The following is a 20,106-nucleotide window of genomic DNA, read 5'->3' on the forward strand; positions in this document are numbered from 1 at the left end:
TTTTGGTCTGGAGGTCTGTTGCCTCCCCTCCTTGGCGGGGGTGATGTACATACGGAACGGGAACATGTAGATAGATGACCTCGTATACTCACTTTACATTGGGCCGTTTCTCACTGCTGCCGGACATCGTTGACGGAGTGCGTCTTTGCCAACCACGCGCCTGCCAGATCCATGTAGTCAAGTTTGCAGGGCTGCAGGTTTGCAGCTAAAAGACGGGGGCGCTGTGGATGCGTACTTTCTCTGCGGCGACGTCTTATCCCCATTCCGCTCTTTCAAGCCCGCGTAGCGAAAAATTGCCGGGAATTTCGGGGATAACCGCATCAGTAGCGATCGTGGGACCCCGGTCACTGCCAAGAAGAAGCACCCGCCTGAGCTGGTCCTCGACTTGCTCGATAACATCGAGGCTTGCAGGGGACGCTGAGCCTGGCTTGGCCAAGGAGTGGGAGGTGCCTGCGCGCCAAGGCGTACTGCTCTCCCAGGACAAAGGTCGAGGGCGTCGAGTGAGAAGCTTGGGCCGTGATGGAGCAGCTTCGAAGGAAAGTAGCGCTATCCTTGGCGATAGGGGGGAAAAAGAGATGAGAGAAACTTTTGCTCTTGATCCTTGGTACATGTCAGGTTTCAACACCTGGGGTGGCGTGGCTTGCTCCAGATTCCTGTTTCACCGCGTCAGCTTGCACCTGCAGGTATAAATCTTGGTGCTTGATCTATGCTGTATAATACATGTTCCACAGCGAGTACTTTGTAGGCAAAGAGGAATCTTTGATGCCAGCCAAGTCAACCGTGGCCTCAATTCATCACAGTCATCGCGACGCAAAAGTGAGCTCGACGTACCCTTGCAACTGATGCCCCGGCCTGCCTCTTCATGTGAATTGTCGCCTTCTCGGAATGCAGGGCGAGTCTGGAGCCGAGTTACAATAGATTGTTGGTGCCCAATCACATCAAGTGTACGTAACGCCTGTTCCCAGCATTCCAGCGGATTGTGTACTTCAGCTTGCCATGGCACACACGCAATGCAAGATGTACTGCGTATACTCCGTACTGGCTTTCAAAACCCCCCCGGGGGGGGAAGGCTGGCTCTGGGTGCAGGCGAACCGGCTCCCTCCCTCTGCCAGGGTCGGCACCCACGGTGGATGCCATTGTGAGGGTGACTCTGGTCACCCCAACATGATCTCGTTGACCTTGACAATTGTGCTTTTCTCCCGAGGCCACTGGCTTGTCGTCGGGGGTTGCCTGCGCTGCCGCTGATGTGCAATGTCCCTTGACCTGGTGATACCTTTTGTGACTGGCGATATGAGTCTCGGATAGTTGCTGTGAGATGAAAAAATGAACGGCCGGATGGTTTCCGTGGTTGGGTGATTTGAAGAGGAAGGGAAAGCCTTGTTGGAGCTAAGAGTTCTGTTTCGCCAGACCTGGTTCTGGAGTAGGGCCTGGCCGTTTCATGATATATAAGAAATCTCGTTGCCTGCCAACCGAAGGCTCCTATATTTCCCTCCCATGGCAGTCAACCAAGAAACGAAATCCTGGAAAATTCTTAATTCTTACCCTCTTCGCAACTCTTTCTACCATGGCCTCGAAATCCACCAAGTCCATTTCCTCTCTCGATCCCGAGAACGGTTCGGTCAAGGACAGCACCACCAGACGACCACCTGATGTGCAGCACAAGTGAGTCCACAGCTACAACGCATGCAATGACTTCTGACCTGGATTAGCAATGACCCTGCTCAGCAGGCCACCAACCCAATGTTGACTCGCTGGGTGTACGAGACACGCCTCGAGGAGCTTCCACTCGTCGACCGAATGCTTCAGAAGAACGCAGGAACACAAAAGAAGAAAGAGAGCAGGGGGGAATCCAGGTCTTGAGGTTACCTAGCTTTTAGTCCAGGGGGGAATTGACGAAGCCTATTCGTGTTGTCCAGACTCGTCGTGCATGCACCTCAGCCGAATAAATGACAGATTCATTTGAACCAGAGATTTTGCAGCTTGCGGCCATTCCGCGCTGACAAGGAATGCACTTTGGCACCATGGTGCCTTAGCCTGATCAACTGGGACATGATATCTCAAGTCGGCTGTCAGTTGTTAATGATAGAGTTGGAAGTATTGAAAACCCCCGGAACTAACCTATTTTACTTGTGGGAAAGAGGGCCGATGAGCAGGCCACGCCAGGAACCCGTGGGTGACGGAGTGTGCGGCTGTGTGCCGGGCTGTCCTTCTGTGATAAGTTACGGAGCGTCGCCTGTACCAATCCGAACTGGATTCCGTTACCTGCTTTGGACACCAACCAGTATAACCGGTAGGAGGGGTGATGCAATCCCTCTGTTCCAACTGACAGACGCTATTTGGGTGGTGATATCTTGATCTTGACCAAGAGATATGCACCCCAAGGTCCTCCGGTACCTGGCGTTCCAGCATGCGAGGAGGGATATTGAGACAACTAGACCGGCATTTTGGTCGTGTGGAAAAGTTGAAATGGAGTGCTGGGGGCCAAGGCGGGCTGCGGGCTGCGGGCTTCAGGCCTAATGCCAGACACCTTGGGCTCAGCCTGAGAGCATGCATGTGTTACTTGGCTCCCTCCCTCCCTCCCTCTCCCTCTCTCTCTCTCTCGTTCTCTCTCTCTCTTGTCCCGCAGAGTTTGCCCCCATCGATGCCCGACATGCTCGCATGTGTTTGACGCTGATTGTCGACAGTCTAGGGAGTAGATGCATCTGGCCTCGAGCCTGGCTGTTTCCCTCTTTTTATCCCCACACCGACGTGGAAAATAAGCCAGCTGGTATCCCCGTGTTGATGGCCAGTGTGCGTGCGCCAGGTAAGCCATAGATCTCAATGAGCGAGAATCAAAGGCAACAATGAGCTAGCTGCTGTATCAGCCTGCAGCCTCGGCATCGTGGCTGCGTCGCCGTCACCCTGCTGGCCCGCCTCTTCGCTGAGCGATCGACTCCTCGTGCATGCAGGATGCCATCGAAGGGGGTTGAAGTGGGCAGGCTTATAGGCGGTGAGCAACAGTGTTTCCCAGGGGGGGAAGAGACAAGTCTGCTTCGTTATCATACATACATAAGAGGTGCGGAATGCATGTCGATGCGGTTGGGTCTCTGGGGTGCGCTGAAGAAGAGAAAATTCTACGGTTGATACATGTGTAGCTTGATTGGCCTGGCGTGTTGTTGGCCTTTCGTATGATGGCCAATCACCCGTTGTTATGCGTGCGGAAATAAAGTTGACCCCAGAAAGTTTTAGGGTTGGCACTGGGCAGCAGCTGTCCCCGTAGGAGTCTGTCGTCTCTACTGTATTCTCCTAGCCTCTGGTGTCGATGCAAGCGGTACCGAAACTCCACCCAAGTTGACGTCACGAAGTACGAACCGGTAGGAACCAGTCCGAAATTGTCAGAGAGACCCGGAGCGCACCTTCCGAAACTCACAAACTTTAGGTACCTACCCAAGTACCTCCTACCTAACCTAAGGTACAGTATCAAGGTACCTCCTATCTCCTAGGTCTAAAGCTGGTAGGGCAAGCACCGCGGTCAAGGCCGCTTCATGACCACATATACCTTTGGTACATGTACCTACCTGTTCCCTTGGTTAGGGGAGTATTAAACGACTGAGTTTCCCAGGGAACAATCTTAACAACATAATGCGGTCTTTGTCGGCTTCTATCAGGATGCAAGTGTTATGTCATTAAGCATCGTGAAATCGTGATCGGGCATCACGATATACGACTGACCGATGCCAGCAGCATATACCGGGCTTACCTACGTTTTTAGCCGGGAAGGCGCTGGTCCTGCTCGATAACTCCCGATAACTCTCGTCTTCTTATATCACATATATCGAATACTTTAAAGATATTCGCAGAATACATAATTTTCAGTCATGTCACAACAGAGGCTGGTAGGTACCTGCCTGCCACGGTAGTTGCTGCGATGTTGAGCTACTCAACGATATAGATTACAGGTGAGGGTACGGTAGTAATGGATGCCTGCTGCGATGCTTGTTTGCCTCACAGCGCACTAGCAGCGTACTCCGCATAGCAGAGGTAATGATATCCGGCCCTAGGCAAGATGCTTGATAGAGCCACTCACTTCCCAGTGTCGGTGACAGGCATACTGCGTACTTCTTACTTCTTGCCCTTGACCTTGCCATTGCCATTGCCTTCATTTGCCGTGCCCGGATTCGCTCGCTACGTACTCGGCGCAGCAACTTCATGGCTCGACTGGCTTTCTTGCTCTCCGCTGGTGGCGTCAGCATTCGATGGAGCCAACTCGAGAAGGCTCTGCAAGCCCTGTCAGAGCCCAGTTGATGGCAGTGACGGGTCATCAAGATCTTGGTCCGACGGTATCTCATCGATAGCCGAGCATATCCTCGCAAAATGCTCGGGCATCCAAACATCGTATATATTTTGAATAAAACGATATGCCGTCCATCTTTCCTTCCCGTCTGAGATGGTGAAGCTAAAGTTTAGGATTGGATGACAGTAGAATTTCATGTCTTTGTCTTGAATCACCGCATAGTGGCCGTAGATCCGTGCAGACATGTGGTCATGCGAAATTGAAAACCCTAAGATCTGTCTGTTGACCTCGTCTTCACGTTTGACGCCACGAAAGAGCTCGGCGACAGCCCTTACCGCTAGAGTCATGCTATGCGCATTCTGACGATCGGCTATATCCAGCCCAGCGGCACCGCACTTGACTTCGCATGTTAGGAACGGGAAGTACATGGAGTATGTCGCCATGAAATAAGATTTGTCTCCGCCGATATAGTTGCCAATGTAAGGCGATAACTTGGCAAGCTGGCTGTCGCTAAACGCCTCGCGTTTAAAGCCAAGGGAGTAGTCGGGTTGCGGCCTAGTCCCTGTCAGTGGGACAGAGTTGTTCCAGCCTTCATTCAGGCTTTCTATTAGAATTTTCAAGTGATTTGCTCCGCGTATTCGCAGAATTTCAGCGGAGGGAACGATTAAAGGCGTGATATCCCGAATGATTCTCGCCTCATTCCGCTTTTGAACGCTTCGGAAGGTCTCTTTAAACAGATCATCGCGAAACAAAGTGTCGCTTGGGATTGTTTGCTCTGTGCTGAGCAATGACAAATATTTCCTTTTGCTTTCGTCGGCGACCCCAAGATCTGATTCATCAAGAAAACTACCGTTGGCTTCGAGTAGGGTTACGTAGCGAGGATCTATGTATGGAGCGCTCTTCTCCTCCCTTGGCCTCTGATCACTGGGCGTCACGGAAGTACCGGAGCTCGATCGCTTCCGGCTCAGGGACAATGTGAGCTTTTTTCGGGCGATTAAATGCTCCATTTTAGGTTCGAAGTAATGCCGTGGCCACTTCCCTTCTCTGGCCCAATATTCTATCGGATTGGATAGCTCGTCGTCTTGACTATCGGCAGGTGTATCTTGTCTCTGCTGCGCGAGAGGGTATTGAGACGTCGATTGCGGTTCTTTTTCAAGGGTATCGATGAGACGATCTGCAACGCAATCGCTATCTGTTTCGAGATACTATGGTAGTCAGTTTCTAGACGAATACAGTTATATACATGGAGGAAGGTTGTACCTGTCGACATGAACTCTTGTTTCTAGTACACCTAGAGCGGTTTTGGTGTCGTGCCGTCTGAGGCCGTCTTGGTTTTTGGATGCCTCGAGGTTGACCTTTATATCGTAAGTAACTGCCCTTCTAAGCGCCTTATGAAATACTGACTAGAGTATTTTGGTGCCCGCACGCGGCCCATCTTAGCGGCCGACTGCGCTCGAGTACGAGCCATGACAAGGAGAGCTTCATTGAGCGGTGACGAAGCTATCTTGCGTGCAGTGCAGTGCAGTGCAGTGCAAACTGGCCCCGGCCTGAGCCAGCCGAAACCTGCGCACGCAGTCAGCACTAATCACGGGACCCGCCGCTATGTGGGGACGCTATTTTAGTGGGCGCTTAACGAGCACGCAGTACGGGATTATTGCCCCAGTAGAAAGTATAGGATGTATGTGTTAATAGAACAAGTGACCTTCTTTGCTTTTCGCTATCATGGGCGCGTGCGGCTAATCATAGAAAGGTGGTGCATAGAGGGGTACTGCGTGTGCCGGCTAATAAGGTAGGAGGTGGGCCGCGACTCTCATGGCTATAATTCCACCTTTGAAAATATTGTGATACTTGGACTCAATTTGAGATAAATGGATAACGTAGAGGCTATCGTGCGAGCAAACGTCGTGATATTGTGCGTATCGGTAATATACGGAGTACTGCTAATAGAAAAATGTGTGGAAAGGTATAGCTTCCGTTTGGGTTTGGCTTTCGTTCGGAAGATGCTGCGTATACGGAGTACCCTTGCGCTATGCCCTTTTATAGAAGGTGGATCTAGCGACATGCTTTGATTGGCTTACGCTTTCTTTCCCTGATTAATCATCGCACCTGGGACCTCTCTTCCCTCTCCTCCGTCCATTCTAGTTCTAGCCGTGCATATCTGCCCTAGCAGTCCGACCATGGACTCAATCGCAGACGGTAAATGATGCTGACCCCTTCATTGGCTTGTTACACGCCGAGATGCTGTGTTTTCAAACGCCGCCGTGATTTTCGCGACATGCGTGCGTGCGTTTAATCTACCCGGCCATGTATTTTCAAAACGGCCCAGACCGGCTGTCCTCGACAGGGAATACGTCGGCTACGCTATTGGTTCTTATATCTGCGGTACTGCATGTCTAGCGCAATTATTGTTGACTCGATGGCTCTACAACGGCCAACCGCTTCCGAGATGGACTATTCTCTTGCTCGCGGCTTCCTCGCCCCGGTCCGACTACCTCCACACCGCCCCGGGCGGCTGGTGCTTTTGCTACATCTCGGCATTATGCGGCGCATCGTCAAGAGCACTAGTGTCAGAATTGGACTGAGCTGTCTATGGCACAAGCCGACGGACGAGAAGAGCTTTCTAGTCTAGTTAGCGGGACCCCAGGCCTTGAAGGGTCACGGGCCGGGGCTACCAACATGACCAAAGGATCACGAGGTCCTCGAGACGCCGTCAAAGTTTGAGCCGTCATGGGAAAGATCCATTACTCATCGGCTCAGCGAGACAGGCTTTTTGCCCCCAAGAACGTTTATCCGAAAAGAGCCCTATTAATGCTTCAGTCAAGCCTCAAGCCTCAAGCCGTCTCTTTGACGCCTCGAGGACTTGGTATTCACCTTACCAATCAATGCCCCTGATGATTCTTAACAAGCTCTGTCTGGATTGAGGCTACAAGGTAGAACTTGCCGTAACGCAAGGTGTAGACGGAAGCCAGCCTGCCATTCAGCGCTCGGTCAGAGCACAAACTCGGCGAAAAGGGTTCAACGTCCGAGCGCAGACGAGCCCGAAAATCTGCGCAGGATAATCGAATCGACAGGGTCCCCTTGTACCCATCAGATCAGATGGTGGACCTCAACTTCCGGAGGGTCCCAAGCTCTAACGATGCGTGCAACTCTATGGGAGCTTTCCATCTTCCCTAGCTGGTACCCGCTCGTTCTGACAAACGTGCTTTTTCAAGACAGCAGGACCATGAACAGCTCAGTCTCTATCGCCTCGGCGTCACAGTGCACCAGGGCTTGCAGCAAGAGATGGTTCACGAGACGACGCTCCTCAGTGAACCCATTCACCCACCATCTTCGCGCGCTTATAGTTATACGCCATATATAAGCTTGGTGACAAACCTGAGTCCAAGGGACAGCCACCGAAAAGCATGGCGCCGGAGTCATGGTCGGGTCAAGTTGGCTCGCCGAAGCCGGCTTGAGCAAGGTCGATTGGACTGCACCTGCCGAACTCAGGTGGTCGGCAAGGAACGTGACGTGCGCATAGTATGTATCGACCTTAGTGCAGCCTGCAGCGTATCCAGCATATATTTACTCTACAACTCCGCAAGCCTAACTCGGATCCCCCGGGTTTTCCGTTTTATAGGACCCTGTGTATTATGTGTCTGGTTCCATTGGCATCCTAGGCATGGGGAAAGCTTCGAGGGCCTGACTGATGCTGCTATTTTCGAATAGTCGATGATGCTGCCGTATCTAAGACTGCTGCGGTTAAAGCCACATGCATGTTTTAATGACGATGCTGTGTCGATGCTGCGGCGGCATCTAATGCCGCTATGATTGGTGTTGAAAACCTCACCGCATGCCCAATTCCCATGGCTTTTGGGTCCTTGGCACCCTACTTTCGCTGTGCGGTTTTATTTCTGGTATTTTATAGAGGGAAAGGGGAAGCGGAATCCCCGGCTTGTATCCTAGCTTGCTGCCGCCGTAAATCGCAGGCACAGCTCAAGGCCCCTTTCCTTGGACCCCAACGATACGACCAGACCACACGCGTCGCTCTCAAACCGTCAACTTGGCTACGTCAGCCTGCAAGGGCTAAGGCAGGCTACCTACCTACCTGACCTCAAGTGTAAAGTTATCAGTGTGCTGGTGCCCTACCCGGAAATGCAAAGCAGCACCAGACGTCAAGTCAGAACTTGGAAGCACACAGCCACCACAGAGCCTTTTTCAAGGCTGCACTGCGAAATGCGAACTGAATCGGGAGCAGTTGGGTTTTGTCGCCTCCTGCCTGCATCGAGCACGTCTACTCCATAGCCAGTATGAATCCATTGCTGCCAAGTCGACTGTCAAGCTCGGCCAGGACTTCCGACTGGCGATTAGCGCGGTGGGCGAGAAACTTACAAGGGCCAGGAAAGAACAGGCCGGAAGACATGTCCGACTGTTAGGAAGTCTTCTGTAAAAGTGCTAATGAAAGCGGTACTTCACATGACGTCGCTAAATTCTTTGCCGACTCACGATCTGCCATCCCCCCCCTCCCCCCCCCACCCTTGTACTAGGATTCTGCGGACGAAACCGCTAGGAGTCGGACAACGCGACTGCAAGCCCCAAGATTAGGTACGGAGTAGGTAGGTACCTAGGTAGGCAAAGAGGATAGTTATGTATCTCCTTTCGAATCGAACCGTTGTTCCTGCCTAGCAAGCTACTCTGTGACCGAGTGCCCCCCACGCAACGACGTCCGACGTCCGAGACACGGGGCAACCAAGGGCTAGTCCTCCTCATTGCCAAGCCAATCAGCATTGAGCTTAAAAGGGACAAGGATTGACTTCTTGGTTGGGCCTAGCGCGCCTTGTCATTGCCTACCAAGGCGGGGTATCGCGCCATCCAGGCCTTTCCGTTGCCGGAGCGGTTTTTAAAGTTTTCTTTCCAAATCTTTTTGCAATTTGTCAACGATTTTCTCTCGTCTTCTTCTCATCGTCTCTAGCGAATCGCCCAAGCTCCATTGACTACTTCGCTCAAGTTCCGAGCGTTGGATTCGCCATGTCTCGCTCTGCCTTGATTCTAGGCTCCGGCTACGTCGCGACGCCCACCGTCGAGGTTCTCTCCGAGGCCGGCATCCAGGTCACAGTCGCCTGCCGTACTTTGGCATCGGCACAAAAGCTCGTTGGGAGCTTTGCCAACACAAAGGCCATTAGCCTCGATGTAAACGACGCGTCTGCTTTGGAGACGGCCGTGGCTCAACACGACGTCACCGTGTCGCTGATTCCTTACACCTACCACGCTGCCGTCATCAAGGCTGCCATCAAGACGAAGAAGCATGTTGTCACGACGTCGTACGTGTCGCCCTCCATGCTGGAGCTACATGACGAGGCAAAGGCCGCAGGAATCACCGTCATGAACGAGATTGGTGTAGGTTCAATTACAGCCTCTATTCTTTGGGCTTTTCCCCCCCCCTGACCATTCGTCACAGCTTGATCCTGGGTATGCTCCCCTTGCCGTGAAGTTCATACTACTCTGTCGGCCAACTCATCTCCCTTAGTATCGACCATCTTTACGCCGTCGACCTGATCGATCGCGTTCACAAGGAAGGGGGCCTCATTCGTTCGTTCAAAAGCTTCTGCGGTGGCTTGACTGCACCAGAGAGTATGATTGCAACCCGATCAAGAAGCGAACATTAAAGCTAACTGATGCTGCTAGACTCGGATAATCCTCTAGGTAATGCACCAGTTGGCGAAGCAAGAAAAAAACCCTTCCCCGCGTCATCTGACCGAATCTAGGCTACAAGTTCAGCTGGAGCAGCCGCGGAGTCTTACTTGCGTTGAAGAACAACGCAAAGTACTTGGAGGACGGCAAGGTCATGGACATCAATGGCGTGGACCTTATGGAAACCGCCAAACCGTATCACACTGGCTTCATCGGCTTCAATTTTGTTGCCTACGGAAACCGTGATAGTACCGGTTACTCAGAGCGGTAAGAAACCCTGTGCAAAGTGCGCCGTGTGTAGCAGAACACACGAAAAAAAAAAGAGAGAGAGAGAAAGAAAAAAATGGCTAAGCCGCCTTACCTCCTCCGCAAGATACAACATCCCGGAGGCTCACACCATCATCCGAGGCACTCTTCGCTACGCCGGCTTCCCTCGATTCATCAAAGTGCTCGTTGACATGGGATTCCTCCGCGACGACGAACAAGACTACCTGAAACAGCCAATCGCCTGGAAGGAAGCCACCAAGCAGCTCCTCGGCGCCGCTTCATCCCGCGAGAACGACCTGCTTTCAGCAATTGCGTCCAAGACGTCAATGTTCAGGGACGAGGATCAGAAAAACCAATTGATTGGGGGCCTGAAGTGGCGTGAGTAGCTGGAAACGACCCCTAAGATGACCCCGACGCCGGCAAACGTGCGAGGTTCCGAGATTCTGACGCGCTATCCCTTCCAGTGGGCATCTTGTCCGACGCCAAGATTACTCCCCGGGGCAACCCGTTGGACACGCTGTGTGCCACCCTTGAAGAAAAGATGTCCTTTGAAGAGGGCGAGCGTGACTTGGTGGTATGTGAGAGCCATTGTCATTCCCCTTTCGTGGCGTATTCGAAATATCCAGGATGTTTGCTGACAGCGACCCCCAACATGTAGTTCCTGCAACACAAATTCGAGGTGGAGAACAAGGACGGCAGCAAAAACACCATCACTTCCACCCTCTGCGAGTACGGGGCTCCCATCGGGTCCGGCGGCTACTCCGCCATGGCGAGGTTGGTTGGGCTGCCCGCCGGCGTAGGCAAGTTTTGGTTCCCCTCTGAGAGCGACTTCTCCTCTGAAAGCGACCCGGGCACCTCGAGGAAGCTGGGACGTCCGACGTGGAAGCCCTCGCTATTCCAGGCATGTCATGAACCAACGAGTAGCCGCTGACAATGGGCATCCAATAGCCGTCAAGCAAGTCCTCGACGGCACGATTTCCGAGCGAGGGGTCATTGCGCCAATGACGACCAAGATCAACACTCCGTTGATGAAGGAACTCAAGGAGAAATATGGGTTAGTCTCGAGCCGCGTTTCCACCCTCTCCCCCCCCCTCCCCCCCTCGCCACTACTCTGCTGACTCTGGGGCGCAGAATCGAATGCAAGGAAAAGATACTCGACTAGGGCGCAAGGTAAGAGACAGCCCAGAAGCAGGCTTTGAAGGTCGAGCCGGCTCCCATGGCGCGCCAAGCTGGGATTTTCGACGCAAGCAAGACGAGGGCGAGCAGGTGGAAGCGCAGCTTCCCGCTCTGCATCTTGGAACTTACTGTGTCCCATGCCAGCCGATGTCAGCGACATGCTTGGCGCGGGGGAAGACGGAGATGGCCGCTTGCGAACGGTGCATGTTTCCGGTGTTGTCTGGTGCTTACAGTGACGAAGGGTGCGTAAAAGGGCTGAATCTAACACAAGGCCATGATGGACTGCTCTTGTGCCATGTCGAGTTCCGTGATGATGTACTCCGTAGCCGGTTCATTACGCATGCCTTGCTAGACTCCCACTACGATGACACGACTGTTCCTAGAACGCAGCTGCGAAGATGCATTCCCACGCCCACTCCCACGCCAGGGGTGACATTGCCAATGCGGGGGAGAAATTTTGTCGTCAACCCGGATCCGGACGCAACTGATGATCAACCAGTCTCGAAGGCCATGCTAGACAGTCTCAAATTATACCGCATCTTGTGAGAGCAGAGCGTACGTCCGTATTAGGCCTAAGGGATGTCCAGCATCCGGGCCGGGCGCGCCGAAGTACTCGGGAAATGGCCAGTCCCCATGCCTGTTAATTAAAATTAATATTAATAAATATCTAGCCGTGGGCCAGTTGCACATCTCAGATTCTAGGCTCCACACTTCGTACTCCAGAGTATCCACAGTGCAAGTTCCGTACAAGTACCCAGGTTGTCCTCGCTCAAAGCTACCAGGTACCGAAGGTTGGTAAAAACGCGCCTCCAGGTACCGGCATGTACTTACGTGATCACCTTCCTAGCAGGTACCTAAGGCAAGCCATTTGCATAAACCCTGGCCCACCCCCACCCGGTTTCTACACCACCTGCTTGCTTTGCTGTTCAGGAATCAGGATCTGCCTCGCCTTTCCCTTTTCCCCAACTCCAAAGCTACTCGCGGTGCTCGATTTCCTCGACCCAGCTGTCACCCTCTGTCACCCTCGGTCATTTCGTTTTCCCTTCTTATTCTTCCTAGACCTTTTGAACGGCCTGGAGTGCTTGACAAGATGGCTTGCATTGTCCAACTTGTTGTCTCCAAGATGAAGTCTTGTCCCTGTTAAGGCGCCTTGCGCACAACGCACGCGACCAGACAGACCTCTTTTGTCGGCAGGCTTCCACCAACGCTGATTGAAGATTGCCGCTTGTGTCGCTTTGCCCGGCGTTGAACTCATCCATCAGCCTCCATCACCAACCAGGAACCCTTTCGCCTTGTATCCTTCCTTGCACTCCTTTTCGACATCTCCCCCGCCTCCACCAACCAGTCATATTCTCTCGTATCATCCACCTTTTTATTTTGATTTTTTTCTTCTTCCGCGAAGCGGCCGCTCTCACGAATTCATCCACACGAACTACGCAACTCCTGCTCCCTGATCGAGAAGGTGTGCCAAGGCGCTGGAGCGGCGAAGTGACCAGGCTTCTTCAAGTCATGGCATCGAAGAGGACTCTCCGGGTCTACACAGAAGAAACGAGTCAAGACGACGACGAACACTGTCAAAAACAGATGGCGTCTGCGTCTGCTTACCTATCGCGACGCGGCTCTCGAAACTCCCTAAAAGACGACATGATATCGGTTACGGAAGAGTTGGACGACGGTGCACGGAACGAAACAACAGCTTGGGATTCGCAGATTATATCTTGTCGGCCACAAAACCTGGCATCTGGCGGTAAAGAGACGACTCAGTTCGGAACCTCGACGAGTAGGTTTTCCGAGAAATCATGTAAGCAGAGATCTCCTCCCCCCCCCCTTTTTTTTTTCTTTTTTCTTTTTTTTTTTGGATGCCAAGTTCTCATTATTGTGTCACAACTGACGCCGTCTTCAGTCAACTCTCTTTCTTCGTCATCTTCCAACTCAGACTCGGTAGATTATGCTCTACCGAACCCAAATGAAGGGCCGCTGAATTTTGGTTTGGTCGTGCCGGGTGTTTATCGCAGCAGTTATCCCAAGCCCCAAGATTATGAGTTCTTGGAAGGCTTAAAGCTCAAGACTGTCATGTATGTCGCGCAAGAAGTCTTGCTATCGACGCAGGGTCACTGCTAACTTGGCACGCAGAACATTGGTGAAGAAGGATAAAGTCGACCATGACTTGGACTCTTTTATCGCTGCCAATGGCATTCGTCAAATCATCTTCAACATGAAAGGCACCAAAAAGGAAGCCATCCCTATCAGCACCATGAGACATATCTTGCAACTGGCGTTGAACCGGGAAAACCACCCTTTGCTTGTGCACTGCAATCATGGCAAGCACCGGACAGGCTGCGTCGTCGCCGCCATCCGCAAACTCTCGGGTTGGCAGCTGCGTCATATTGTCAACGAATACAAGACATATGCCGAGCCGAAAATTCGAGAGTGTGATGTCGACTATATCAGCAGTTTTCAGTGTGCGCCGCTACAAAATCTCTACGACCTGTACTACGAACCGACCAGGTTCAATGCGGTACAGCGGCGAGTTTTTGTCCGGATTCTTTTGTTTTCGACATTTGTAATGGTCTTGTGGCTCGTGTCGGGCTCGAAGATGCTTGTGCTCAGGGATAACACGGCCTTGAGATAGCCCGTCGTTTGTCGCCTCCCCGATGCGGCGTAAAGCACAACCCTGGCCTTCGTTCTACTTGGCGAGCTGAGTTGGAATAATCAAACGTGGACAACAGCCCGAAGGACTAGCCGCAGGACGCTGGCGAAACATGGTGCGCGATTGGTAAAAGCCGAGAACAAGTTGCGACCTCGAGGGTTTTCTTCTCGCCGTTGGACAAGGCGAAGGAAATTATTTGCCGGCTTTGCAGAAATGCGTAATCTCGACTGACTTGCGCCGTGGGAGCGCCTCGGCACCACGCGTATTGCCTGCAACGGGCAGCAAGGTTTTGGCTCAAGACAAGAATCGAAAGGTGGGAATACTTGGAGGGGCGACGTGGCAAAGAGGGTTTGGTTTTGGGCACTGGAGACCCGGCCGCTTGAACCACAACCACGGATTGGGCATTGTGCAGAATGAGAGAGAGGCACAGGCGAATTTGGTATGGGTGTCCGATTTTGAATTTTCCCATGTCAATCTTTGCGGCGTTTTGGGGGATTTGCCTGACTCTCGCTGCGGCAGCACCTTGTAGACTATGTGAGGTTCTTTTGTTCTTTTTTTTTTTTTTTGTCCTTTTAATATAAATGCAAGCGTTGATGGAAACCGCATTCCGCATGGCGTTTGTTTATACAAGTCATGGACAAGCAAACCTGCCACGAAGGCGCTGGACATGGCGGTTCCAAACCCCGGCCGACATGTCAGATGTGAGATGTGCTAGAGTTTCGCCCGATTTGGACATATGTGTTGAGATTTTGGTTGCGGCATCTTTGGACATTTATTGCCATCAACCTCTGGAATTTTAAGAAGCAGCGTGGCTAGGAGGTGAAAATATGGCGTCTTCTATCCAGACTGGGGGACGACAGCATTAGGACAGCGGTAGGGACAGCATTAAGACAGCATTAGGACAGCATTAAGACAGCATTAGGACAGCATTGGGGACAGCATTCTAGCGGGAACTATTAACTCCAGTTAATAGTTCCCATGAGCAAAGCAAGTACACGGCGGCCTCCCAGACAAGGTCAACAACATCATCATCACCATCACCACCAGTCCCTCCAACCCAAGGCATCCTCGCAACCGGGCCCTCCGAGCGCGAGACTTTTTCACCCCCCACCCCCCCATCTGTTGCGCCTCAGCCGCTCCTCCTCGTCTCGCCGGAAGTCGCCCATGAAATACACCCAGCCGCCGGCAACGGCGTTGCCGCCGCCCAGCGCGACCGCCGATCCTCGCACCAGGCCCCTCGCGGAAACCTTGCTCCGCAGGGGCTGGCGTCTGCGCAGCGCCAGCAGGGCGTACAGGCCGGACCAGGCGGCGGAGAGGCCCGCGCTGCCGGTCGGGTACCCGGACAGGTTGAGGTACGAGGAGAAGAGGAGCGGAGGGACGAAGACGAGCAGCGGGAAGGCCTGCAGGGGACGGGCGTGCAGGGCCGTGACCAGCGTCGCCAGGAGGGCGGGCGGCAGCGACGACGCTGTAGCCGCCGAGTCGAGGTGTCAGTCAGTCGGGCGGCTTCGGGCCATCTGTTGGTCCGGACTGCGTTTTTTTTTTTCTTTTTTTTTCTTCTTTTTTTTTTTTTTTTTTTTTTTTTTTGCGCCAAAGGGGGGAACGCCGGCAACAACGCGCAGGCCAGCCACGTGGAAAGGAGGATGAGCGACGAGGGGGGAGACGGGTTTTCACTCACAGCCCCAGTCGTGCAGGTGCGCGAGAGCCGATTTGCTCCGCGGAGGGGGCGACGCCGTGTCCCCCGGCATGGTGGCCATCGAGCTTTGGTCGTTTGGGGGGATAAGGGCAGAGTGGAAAAGGGGTGGAAGGGTGGGCGTTCTGTTTGCTGCTGTGGCGGAGAGCGTGGTGCGAGCGATGGATGTCTTCTCCTCGGGCTTTGAGGGCTGTTGAAATCCTCGAGCCTTGTGCCTTGTTCAGGGGGAGAAGGGAAGGGGAAGGAAGGGGGGTCGAGTTGAAAGAAGTGCCGTGCCGTTCGGATTTGCCAACGCAATCAAGTTCGGCCGAGACGCCTCAATGACTAAGCGGCAGCCTCTCTCGGAGGGAGGTTCGAGAACGGACCAGGGGGTGGGTGTGGTGGGTGGGCTTTGACAGCCACAAAAAGGCCCCGGCGAGGCGCACACCCCCCGCCACACCCCCCGCCACACCCCCTTCCCCAAAGATCCGGCCAGCGCGGGCTTACGCTGCGCTTGGCCGCTGTCAGTTTCCTCTTTGCCCCGGCAAGCAAGTGAAACAAGCAGCGGCATAATACATGTATGCAGCGATCGAAAGGCACACACAGAGATGGGATGGCACATGCATTGACGGGCTCAAGTCAGCACTAGCAGCACTGCTGGAACCCCTTGTCGCCGTCTCCGACTCGACGCAACAGATGGAGGAAAAGGCCACACCACACACAGTACCGAGCCAATTCGTATGCTATCGCCTAGTACCTATGTACCGTATACATACATGCTTGAGAGTGGATGGGGGGGAAACACGCAAGACAGCTCTTCTCGTTTTTATGAAGCCTCCAATTGCAGCGCTTGGCGAAACGAAACAGGAAAACAAGAAAAGTGACAAAAACTCAAAGTAAAAAAGGCCCGGCCAGATTCTTCCCATTGTCCTATTTTGTGTGTTATAGCAACCCGATTTTTTCGTCTCCTCGTTTTGTTGCATGGTGATGGGGGGGGGATAGAGATATCAGGATATTAGGGAAGGGGTAAGGGGAGTGGGTTAGTTGCCAGTGGAATGAAATGCGAAATGTATTTAATCCCTCCTTTTGGGCAAAACAGAAAACTCGCTGGCTGGACTTGGAGCACTCTATGTAGTTTTGCTTCCGCTTGCTGTCGTACGACCGAGATTCTTTTCTCTCTCTCTCTCTCTCTCTCTCTCTTCCTTTTCTGTTTCTTTTTTATAGCAGGTTGGATTTTCCGCCACCGTCGTAAAGCGCTGGTTTGGGTCTCTGCACGCCGGCAACTTGGCACGGTTGAGTTGCTGGCTGGATTTGGCAAGAATGTGGCCTGCTGCAATGCTGATGTACACGCTGAAACCAAAGAAAAAATCGCGCCGTCTTTGCTACTGGTGGCTCAGGTCCCAAAGCCGTGGGTCGTTGTGATACGCATCGTACGCCGGGTGGTTGGCAAAGTCGACGTATACACTCCCGTCGTGGCCGTAAGCCTGGCCAGAGCTCAGCATGTAAGGGCAGCTCATGCTGGCAGAGGCGGTGGCGCCGGGGACCATCCAGTGCTGCGAGAAGTCTTGGCTGTGGCTGGCATAGTCGGCAATCGGCGCGAACGCATGGTAGCTGGAGTGCGTGGATGGAGCCAGGGCCGCCGGCACGTCCATGCCGTACACGGCCTGTCCGCTTTTCGACTTGCCTGCTATCGAGTAGGGACTGCCGCCACTGCCCTTGACGTCTGCGGCGGAGGAGAATGAAGGCCCGCAGTTGCCGCGGGACGTCTGGCCATTGACGCGCCTTGACGGACGCGGTGCTTGGGCGGAAGACGAGTTCTTGGGGCTGCTCTTGGCTTCCGCGGTTCTGGAACTGCACGGATATCGCTCGGGTTGTCTACTTTTCCTTGAGTTGCGAGACCCGGGGCGGCTGTACTCGCAGTGGAATCCAGACGCAGCGCAGCGGTCACATCCGTCCTTGTTTCCGCTGCACCTCAGCTGCACGAGGCGACAGTTAGTAGCGAGCAAAGAATTCCTTAAAAGGGGGGCAAGTACATGATGCAGCATGGCGGGTGACGCAAATGGTTTACGACGGGATAAGGCTTCATATAAAGGGTAGAAATCTTGTTCCATGACGGGGCAAACCCCACTAGGGCAAAAACCAACACTCACTTTCTTATCATGGCACCTGTTGCAAGCCTGATGCGTATTCTGGTTGAAAATCCGAGGATCGTCAGACTCTTTGAGGATGTGGGCCTCGCCTGTTTCGGGGCTGAATCGGAACGTGGTGAATGCCGCCATGGTCTTATGATGCTTCTCTTTCGTTTCCCCCTTGTTTGCGAGAGAAATAAGAGGGGAAAGGGAATAACAATATAAGAACAAAAAAGGAAGAGACAGCAGTGTCAATAAACTCGATTTGGTGCTTTGCTTGCCCAAGAGCAACTACCCAACTGAAACTGCTTGTCAACAGCGGCGTCAACATCAATTACCGGCCAAAGCCAAAGCCACCGAAACTGGCAAGCGAGGAAATATATGCTCTCGAGAATAAACATCACCGGGCATTACAAGCCGCAACGAGGCAAGGCTGAGATAGTGTCGGCCCTTTATAGAATACTAATCGCAAGCACCGACAGCAAGTCGCAGCACTAAGCAGGCACCCGTGGAGGCGGGAGTAACGTTGGCCGCGGCCGCAGCCGCACATCTCATCCCACGCCCCGCAAATAAATAGCACGGGGACTAGGTAAAGCTTATCGTGACATCGTAGGGAGGCGTGTCCTAGGGAAAGTCGAAAGTCGAAACTGGCTAGTATGCAAGGCAAAGCAAGGCAAGGGAGCCGGGTACCGGGTACCTGTGGGTCGGTATATCAGTATATACTGCAGCGCAAGGGCGTGGGTGTTTGTTGACTGGGCTATTTCCACCCATATTTTTTTTTTTTTTCAAATTTCTCTTCTTTTTCCTCCTTTCCTTCTTTTCTTGTTTCCTTTTCCCCAAGCAGGCACGCGGGCTGCGACAAAGCACATGCGGCCAGGCGGGGCCAGCTGCCTCTTGGGAGTTGGGTGGTATGATTGATACCTTGGGGAAGAGGTAGGTACCTAAGAGAACGTAGTACGGGCTACGAAGTACCTACCTGTTAGCTCGGGGTTCTTGTCAAACTTCGGCCAGGCTGGTCTGGTCGTCCATGTCCGGGCAGGGATCGTCATGTCGGCAAGAAGCTTACCAGAAGTGCGGGATCAGCCAAGACCGGGCAAAGCGAGAGAGAGAAAGAGAGAAAAGAGAGAGAGAGAGAGAGAGAGAGAGACAGGGAACAAGCCCGGCAGCAAGGCAAGAAAACAAGAAAGCAAGAAAGCAAGCAAAAGCAATACAAGGCAAGAGGCGTCACTTCCACCTTCCCAGCGGCGGCCCCCCCCCCCCCCCCCCTTCTCCCCGGGGTTACCGGTGGGACCTCCGGTCGCCGTCGCCCACTTGTTTCCCCAAGCTAAGAACTCACATAGCACCCGAGTCAGAGTGCTCAACTGCCTCCTGTGCAAGGGGTGCATCGGCAAAGTGGATGTGGATCCGATTTCAATGCGATCCCGCTAGATGATTACTATATGGCATGTGCTAATGTAGCATGTACTAGGTATGTATGCTCAGCAGACATGACATGAAATATTGCGACAACCGTCCCGGGGAGTTTAGCCATCTTCAAGTCAAAGGCCAGTTGGGCAAGGGGTTTCAAATGCTGGCACCCTTAATTTTCTCCTGCCAAGCTAGCCTCCAAGTAATCGTACCCAAGTGCCCGTTAGCCTGCCAAGCCATGCTACGCCAGCTTGGACCTGCCGACCCCATTTTTCCCTTTTTTTTTTTTTTTTTTTTTTTTTTTTTTCCCAAGCACAGTCAGCGGGCTCAGCCACGGACAAGGAAGGAAGGGGTCATCAGCATCAGGGCAGGCAGGCACTGAACGGACCCCACCAGGAAGCACCTGCCTCTCATATCGACCCCTTCCTATTTGACAGCCGTCCGTAACTGGTTAGTACATCGATACGACATGCATCCTCCGTCAGGTTGCTACACTCCAGTCCTCTGCTTCGCCTTTTCGCCTGTTCGCGCTCTCGGAAGTTTTGACTTTGAATTCACCACCCGCCAGGACATACATACCTACCTACCTACCTACCTACCTACCTACCTGGTAGTCGACCGAGGCACCAGTGGACTGACTCATCTGCGGCCTGCGGCCTGCGGCCTGCTGCCTGCTGCCTGCTGCCTGCTGCCTGCTGCCCTATCTGTATGGTACGTTATGCCCGCCCTCGCATGCCGCTCGTTGTTTCGCTGCAAAGGCCAAGTCACCTCCGCAACTGTCCATGAGCTAGTTGTCCCTGTTTCCTTTCCTTGCTGCCACTTCACTTTTTTCGACTTGCTACTCCCGCTCTAACCTCCCCCAGCT

At 53.3% G+C, this 20,106-nt stretch overlaps 6 protein-coding genes across 6 annotated transcripts; 3 read left to right on the plus strand and 3 right to left on the minus strand.

The window, feature by feature from the left end:
* Positions 1-1,564: 1,564 nt before the first annotated feature.
* UV8b_05597 (uncharacterized protein) lies at positions 1,565-1,860 on the plus strand (the record flags this gene model as incomplete). Its single annotated transcript, XM_043143094.1, has 2 exons — positions 1,565-1,662; positions 1,710-1,860. The coding sequence occupies 2 exons, from the start codon at positions 1,565-1,567 to the stop codon at positions 1,858-1,860; spliced, it is 249 nt and encodes an 82-aa protein (XP_042999027.1).
* Positions 1,861-4,269: 2,409 nt separating this feature from the next.
* On the minus strand, positions 4,270-5,708 carry UV8b_05598 (uncharacterized protein; the record flags this gene model as incomplete). The annotated part of the gene is made up of 3 exons (XM_043143095.1): positions 4,270-5,478; positions 5,534-5,628; positions 5,678-5,708. 3 exons carry the CDS (start codon positions 5,706-5,708, stop codon positions 4,270-4,272), a joined length of 1,335 nt encoding a protein of 444 aa, XP_042999028.1.
* Positions 5,709-9,280: 3,572 nt separating this feature from the next.
* Positions 9,281-11,372, plus strand: UV8b_05599 (uncharacterized protein; the record flags this gene model as incomplete). The annotated part of the gene is made up of 10 exons (XM_043143096.1): positions 9,281-9,649; positions 9,711-9,721; positions 9,780-9,883; positions 9,938-9,955; positions 10,018-10,210; positions 10,317-10,588; positions 10,675-10,784; positions 10,869-11,010; positions 11,159-11,264; positions 11,342-11,372. The coding sequence occupies 10 exons, from the start codon at positions 9,281-9,283 to the stop codon at positions 11,370-11,372; spliced, it is 1,356 nt and encodes a 451-aa protein (XP_042999029.1).
* Positions 11,373-13,030: 1,658 nt separating this feature from the next.
* Positions 13,031-14,018, plus strand: UV8b_05600 (uncharacterized protein; the record flags this gene model as incomplete). Its single annotated transcript, XM_043143097.1, has 3 exons — positions 13,031-13,187; positions 13,290-13,461; positions 13,520-14,018. 3 exons carry the CDS (start codon positions 13,031-13,033, stop codon positions 14,016-14,018), a joined length of 828 nt encoding a protein of 275 aa, XP_042999030.1.
* Positions 14,019-15,136: 1,118 nt separating this feature from the next.
* UV8b_05601 (uncharacterized protein) lies at positions 15,137-15,781 on the minus strand (the record flags this gene model as incomplete). The annotated part of the gene is made up of 2 exons (XM_043143098.1): positions 15,137-15,501; positions 15,712-15,781. 2 exons carry the CDS (start codon positions 15,779-15,781, stop codon positions 15,137-15,139), a joined length of 435 nt encoding a protein of 144 aa, XP_042999031.1.
* A 1,306-nt stretch (positions 15,782-17,087) lies between these two features.
* Positions 17,088-17,984, minus strand: UV8b_05602 (uncharacterized protein; the record flags this gene model as incomplete). The annotated part of the gene is made up of 2 exons (XM_043143099.1): positions 17,088-17,681; positions 17,856-17,984. 2 exons carry the CDS (start codon positions 17,982-17,984, stop codon positions 17,088-17,090), a joined length of 723 nt encoding a protein of 240 aa, XP_042999032.1.
* Between the last annotated feature and the right edge of the window lie 2,122 nt (positions 17,985-20,106).

Source organism: Ustilaginoidea virens, chromosome 4 (assembly GCF_000687475.1).
Source record: "Ustilaginoidea virens chromosome 4, complete sequence".
Classification (NCBI taxonomy): Eukaryota; Fungi; Ascomycota; class Sordariomycetes; order Hypocreales; family Clavicipitaceae; genus Ustilaginoidea; species Ustilaginoidea virens.